The sequence below is a fragment of the Dipodomys spectabilis genome, unplaced genomic scaffold, assembly GCF_019054845.1.
Source record: "Dipodomys spectabilis isolate Male_0828 unplaced genomic scaffold, ASM1905484v1 ptg000026l, whole genome shotgun sequence".
Classification (NCBI taxonomy): domain Eukaryota; kingdom Metazoa; phylum Chordata; class Mammalia; order Rodentia; family Heteromyidae; genus Dipodomys; species Dipodomys spectabilis.
In genome coordinates this window covers 11,713,604-11,719,882 of record NW_024870703.1, presented here as the reverse complement: position 1 = coordinate 11,719,882, position 6,279 = coordinate 11,713,604, and the positions used below count along the sequence as shown (strand labels likewise).

Here is a 6,279-nt window from a genome sequence, read left to right as displayed (position 1 = left end):
CCTGAGTAGCTAGGATTACAGGAGTGAGCCACTGGCACCTGGCCTACCAATTTACATTTTTTTTTTTTTTTTTTGGGTCCAGTCGTGGGGCCTGAACTCTGGGCCTGGGCGCTGTCCCTCAGCTCTTCAGCTCAAGGCTAGTGTTCTACCACTTGAGCCACACAGCACCACTTCCGGCTTTTTTCTTATGTGGTGCTGAGGAATCGAACCCAGGGCTTCGACACTGAGCCACCTTCCCAGCCCCCAATTTACATTTTTGTACCCAACAGAACTCATTAAATTTGATTTTTCAGCTGACCTTCAATGAGTAAAAGTAAATTAAGTTTACTCAGTAGTCCATAGCTTGAAATGAAGTTTTTATTTTTTATTTTTCTTGCTCACATTTTTTTTTCTGCCTTGATTTCTTTCAGTTGAACCTTTATTATGACAGGACAAAAACCTCCACTATTTCTTTTCATGCCCAATTAAAAACACGAGATAAGAAGACATAGATTATATATAAGCATACAAAATAAAAGTAGGGAAAAAGCATACATAGAGTAAAACAGCATTGTTTTGAACATTCATTTGTATTCAGTCCAGAAGAATCACAGAGAAGAAGGCAGGAAGCTGGGTTTTACTGACACTCCAAATTGTGCCGGGAGTGTCCGCACTTGTCAGAAATACAAAGTGTGGAAAGTGTTTCTTTACCACGTGGAGCCTCAGTGGGCTCCGCACTGCAGGCCAGCCCCAGCTCAGGTGTTCAGTTCGAGGTAGAAGTGCTGCTGTAACTTCGGGGTGAGCAAGAGGCAGGTGAGTAGCCGCACTGCGCTGAGACCGGTCTTTACTGTGTGGTGACAAGTTTCACGATTGTGCTGATGATCCTAGAGCCTCGAGGACAGGTGCACAGGTCTATGCTTGGGGTTTTAATTTTATCCTGGAGGAGATGGTCAAGTTCACAGCGAAGTTCTTTTACTAATTCAGCGACCTATAAAGAAAGCTACAGTATAAGCAGTGCTTGGAAGAAGAGAACAGGTTATCAGCGGGAGATGCCCCAATTATGATTAATACTTAAATTTTTAATGTTAATTTTAGATCCATATATACATACTCTTCTATCCCATCTACCTTATTATTTAGAGACATGGTCTTGCTACGTGGCACTGACTCAAACACAGATCCTTCTGCCCCTGCTGAGCACAGCACCATGCCTGGCTTTATCACTTCTCATTTACAGAAAAGGTTAGTTCTGGAAGTATGGCTTTTATGGAACATTTCCCATTACTCTTTGCCCTTAAATAAGCAGGGAAATTGAGGATTAAAATGGAAATTTAAAAATGGTATGGGTTAGAAAATAAAAAAGCTCTTTGGCACTGTAGCTGTCCTCTCATGGTTTTGCTTTTGTTATTTTTTTGTTTTGTCAGTCCTGGGGCTTGAACTCAGGCCTAGGTGCTGTCCTTGAGCTGTTTTGTTCAAAGGTAGTACGCTACTCTACTCTGAGCTATAGACCCACTTCTGGTCTTTTTGGTAGTTAATGGGAGATAGTCTCATGGGCTTTCCTGTTAGGGCTACCTTTGAATTACGATCCTCAGATCTCAGCTTCCTGAGTAGCCACTCACAGGCAGGAGCCACTAGCACCAGCTTTCTTTCTTTCTAAGAATGTGGCTTATAAATCAGTTAAAACCTAACAGTAAAATTGCTAAAGTAAGTTTCTGGGCTTTTTTGGCCAGTCAGTCCTGGGGCTTGAACTCAGGGCCTGGGCACTGTCCCTGAGCTTCTTTTGCTCAAGGCTAGCCCTCTAGCACTTGAGCCACAACGCCACTTCTGGCCTTTTCTATTTATGTGGTACTGGGAATGGAAGCTAGGGCTTCATGCATGCTAGGCAAGCACTCTACCACTAAGCCACAATCCCATATTTCTGAAATGTTTTTTTCAGAGACTCTATAATTGAGACTTGATAATAAAAGAATTCAGATCCATTATCTGTGTGTGTGTGTGTGTATGCCTCAGCCCCTTTTTCACTTTCTTTTTGTTTTGCTCCTTCCTTTTTTCCTTCCCTCCTTCCTTCTCTCCCTCTTCTCTTTCCTAAGGGAATGTTCTACACTTCATGTTGTCAAAACCTCTCCTGGCTTGAGCCTTGAGAACAAACCAGTCATTCTTTTACCTGATGGGAAGCAGCTACAAACCGGATCCAGCCATCATCCAGGGAAACAACGAACTCTCCCCTCTGAAGCTGCACGTTCACTTGGCCTCCTCCAAACAAGACCAGTGGGTACACAGACACCATGCTGCAGTCTCGGATGAATACCCGACTAGTTTTGATCTTCTCATGGTACAGGAGATAGGGGCTTTCAAAGTGTCTGGCCTGTAACATGAAGCCTTAGATGACAACAGCGTCACTGGCTACATAAAGGACATCCCACCAGTCCTGTGGGTTTAAATATTACCTATTTGTTTATTTAATTATTTATTCAAAATATTACCTATTTATTAAGGACTCCCAAGTACCTTTCATCTGAGCACCAGGCTTGCTGGCGGGGAAGGGCACTTTTTGTATTCAAAAGGAATTTTTTTTTTTGGTCAGTCATGGGATCTGAACAGCTGTCCCTCAGCTCTTCAGCTCAAGGCTAGCACTCTATCACTTGAGCCACAGCACCACTTCTGGCTTTTTCTGCTTCTGTGGTGCTGAGGAATCGAACCCAGGGCCTCATGCATGCACAAGGCAAGCACTCTACCACTGAGCCACCTTCCCAGCGCCTCAAAAGGAATTTCTGAACTGTGTAACAATTGTTTAAACAATTACATTTATTTTAAACAATTTATTTTAAATTAATATATAAAGAGATAATTATACGTATTCATGAGGTATTATATAATGCCTTGATACATGTGTATATTGTATGTTTAATTTTTTCTTTTTTTGCCAGTCCTGGTACTTGCAGGCTCTGGGTATTGTCTCTGAGCTTCTTTGGCTCAAGGCTAGTGTTTTACAATTTGAGCCACAGGTCTACTTCTGGCTTTTTTTTTTTTTTTTTTTTGGGTCCAGTCATGGGGCCTGAACTCTGGGCCTGGGTGCTGTCCCTCAGCTCTTCAGCTCAAGGCTCTACCACTTGAGCCACAGCGCCACTTCCGGCTTTTTTCTTTTTGCTTATGTGGTGCTGAGGAATCGAACCCAGGGCCTCATGCATGCAAGGCAAGCACTCTACCACTGAGCCACCTTCCCAGCCCCTTCTGGCTTATTTTTTGGTGATTAATAGGATATGAGTTTCATAGAAGTCTATGCTTAGGCTGGCTTTCAACCACAATTCTCAGATCTCAGCCTCCTGAGTAGTTAGGATTGCAGGCATAAGCCACCAGTGCCTGGCAGGAAATGATGTTTTTTTTTTGTTGGTCGTGGGGCTTGAACTCTGGACCTGGGTGCTGTCCCTCAGCTCTTCAGCTCAAGGCGAGCGCTCTACCACTTGAGCCACAGAGCCACTTCCAGTTTTCTAGCAGTTTATTGGAGATAAGAGTCTCACGGACTTTTCCTGCCTGGCTGGCTTTCACCTGCGATCCTCAGATCTCAGCCTCCTGAGTAGCTAGGATTACAGGCATGAGCCACTGGCACCTGGCTAGGAAATGATTCTTTTTTTTTTTTTTATTTTTTTATTTGATTTTTTTTTAAAGGCTAGCGCTCTACCACTTGAGCCACAGCGCCACTTCCGGCTTTTTCTGCTTATGTGGTGCTGAGGAATTGAACCCAGAGCCTCAGGCATGCAAGGCAAGCGCTCTACCACTGAGCTATCTTCCCAGCCCAAACTGTAATTTTTTTTTTTTTTTTTGTCGGTCATGGGGCTTGAACTCTGGGCTTGGGCGCTGTCCCTGCGCTCTTCAGCTCAAGGTAAGCACTCTACCGTTTGAGCCACAGCTCCATTTCCATAGGAAATGATTCTTAACAGAAGTTTGAAGGCTATATAGAGCTTGCTGAGGCATGAGAATGTTATTCCAGGCACAGAGCACAGCATGTCCAGTTTTGGGGGACATTGTTGGTATTATTGGAGTACAGTATTGGGGATACTATTGGTATTATTGGAGTGTACAGAATGACAGAAGGAAGAGATTGTGGGAGACATGGTCAGAAAGAAGCAAGACATGAAGTCAGGTGTTTGTACATTCTATATATGAAGAAATAAAGAAAAGACTGATATGGTCAAATGTATGTTTTGTATAGAATTTTGCCAAGTTGGCAAGACCACAGTAATTAAGATTATTGCAGTACTTCAGGTAAGTGACAGATGTTTGGGATTTGAGCTGAGAAGTAGCAATGAGGATGACAGTAGGCAAACCTTAGTGATGTCACAAAAGTGGCACTGTCCAAGTTAGAGGGCAGCTGAACTAAGAGTAAGGAGAAAAGAAGCAGATATCTATGCGACTTCAGGGTCAAGTCTGGTTGGTGCCACTTGCCAAGACAGGGAACACAGAAAGAGAAGGATGAGTTGGGAGATGATGAGTTTGAATATCAGCTGATATTATCCAGCAGGAGAGCTCAGGAAAACTCGAGCTCTGGAGAGACAGTTTTGGGGTCTGGGTCGGCATGTAGGTGCAATCAGGAAGTATGTGTACACTCTAGTGAGAAAAGAAAGCCAAACGGACCAGGCACTGGTGGCACACACTTGTAATCCTAGCTACTCAAGAGACTGAGATCTGAGAATCACGATTTCAAACCAGCTCTGTGAGATTCTTAACCAGCAAAAACTCAGAATTAAGGATACCGCTCAAAGTAGAAGAGTACCTTTCTTGAGTAAAAAGGCCATGCAAGGCTGGGAATGTGGCTTAGTGGTAGAGTGCTTGCCTAGCATGCATGAAGCCCTGGGTTCAATTCCTCAGCACTACATAAACAGAAAAAGCCAGAAGTGGCACTGTGGCTCAAGTGGTAGAGTACTAGCCTTGAGCAAGGGAAGTTCAGGGACAGTGCCCAGGCCCTGAGTTCAAGCTCTGGGACTGGCCAGAAAAAAGAAAAAAAAAAAAAAGAAAACAAACAAACCATGCAAGGGTATGAGGCCCTGAGTCTAATCTCTAGTTCTGGCATACACATACACAAAAAGGTCAATGACAGAACCACTGTTTTTGTTTGTTTGTTTTTTGTGGGTTGTGGGCTTGAACTCAGGGCCTGTGCGCTGTCACTGAACTCTTTTGCTCAAGGCTAGCACTCTACTACTTTGAGCCACAGTTCTACTTCCAGTTTTCTAGTGGTAGAGCTAAGAGTCTTATGGGCTTTCTTGCCCATGCTGGCTTCAAACCATGATCCTCAGATCTCAGCCTCCTGAATATCTAGGATTACAGGCATGAGCCACCAGCGCCTGGCCAGAACCGCTATTTCAGAGCAAAGGAAAAGAAGTTGGTAAAGGAGAAAGTAACTGAGAGTGGAAAGAAAAAGTGATATTTCAGAAGCAAAAAGATCATTAAGGGTAGTGTCAAGAGGAGGTGAGGTCAGAAACGTCAAATATTCTGGGAGAGACAGTCTGAGGAGGACCAGGAACGGCTACTGGGTCTGACAAGTAGGAGGCTGCTTGTGAGCTTTGTTCAGTTGGTGGGCAGCAGTCAGGAGCAATAAGCATACGGAAGGACAAGAGCTGAGGAAAAAAGATCAGTACGAACAGGGGCCAATGATGCGACTAGCTCCCGAGTCGTCAATTCAGAGAAGCCATTTTACACCTGAAAGTAGGCTTGACCATTTCTTTTTAAAATCCAGCAGAATTGGGCTGGGAAGGTGGCTCAGTGGTAGAGTGCTTGCCTTGTATGCCTGAGGCCCTGGGTTCGATTCCTCAGCACCACATAAGCAAAAAGAAAAAAGCCGGAAGTGGTGCTGTGGCTCAAGTGGTAGAGCGCTAGCCTTGAGCTGAAGAGCTGAGGGACAGCGCCCAGGCCCAGAGTTCAGGCCCCACCACTGGACCCCCCCCCCAAAAAAAAAATCCAGCAGAATTTTCTTAAAATAGTCTTTCTAGAAATAGCTCACTTGTCAGTCTGTTTATACTCATTCAACCTTCTCTAAGTCAGTGGGACTGCGGGGGATGCTGCATGTGATAGGACAAGGTTTGACTGAAATAAGAGATGGCGTTCCCCAATCCAGGATGTGCCACATGCCCAGGGAAGAGCCCTTCACCATCCTGACCTGGTAGTTGACTGAGGAAGGGTGAATGTGGACATAGCCATCGTTCTTTGTGACGAATTTCAATTCCGCTGATTTGGGTTGCATTCTGACAGCTCCGGTACTGGTCTTCTGAAATTTTCCTTCTGGGGTTTTCACCTGAGCAAAAAATA

The 6,279-nt window shown here is 44.5% G+C and overlaps 1 protein-coding gene across 2 annotated transcripts in view; it reads right to left on the bottom strand.

Moving 5' to 3' along the window:
* Nucleotides 1–339: 339 nt before the first annotated feature.
* Nucleotides 340–6,279, bottom strand: part of Dhx57 (DExH-box helicase 57) — a 57,221-nt gene continuing 51,281 nt past the window's right edge. For both annotated transcript variants that reach the window (XM_042675485.1, XM_042675486.1), the window contains 3 exons: nt 6,131–6,265; nt 2,144–2,344; nt 340–967 (listed from right to left, as the gene is read on the bottom strand). In XM_042675485.1, the coding sequence (XP_042531419.1) occupies nt 824–967; nt 2,144–2,344; nt 6,131–6,265 (480 nt within the window). In that variant the 3' untranslated portion in view covers nt 340–823. The remainder of the gene's footprint in view (nt 968–2,143; nt 2,345–6,130; nt 6,266–6,279) is intronic.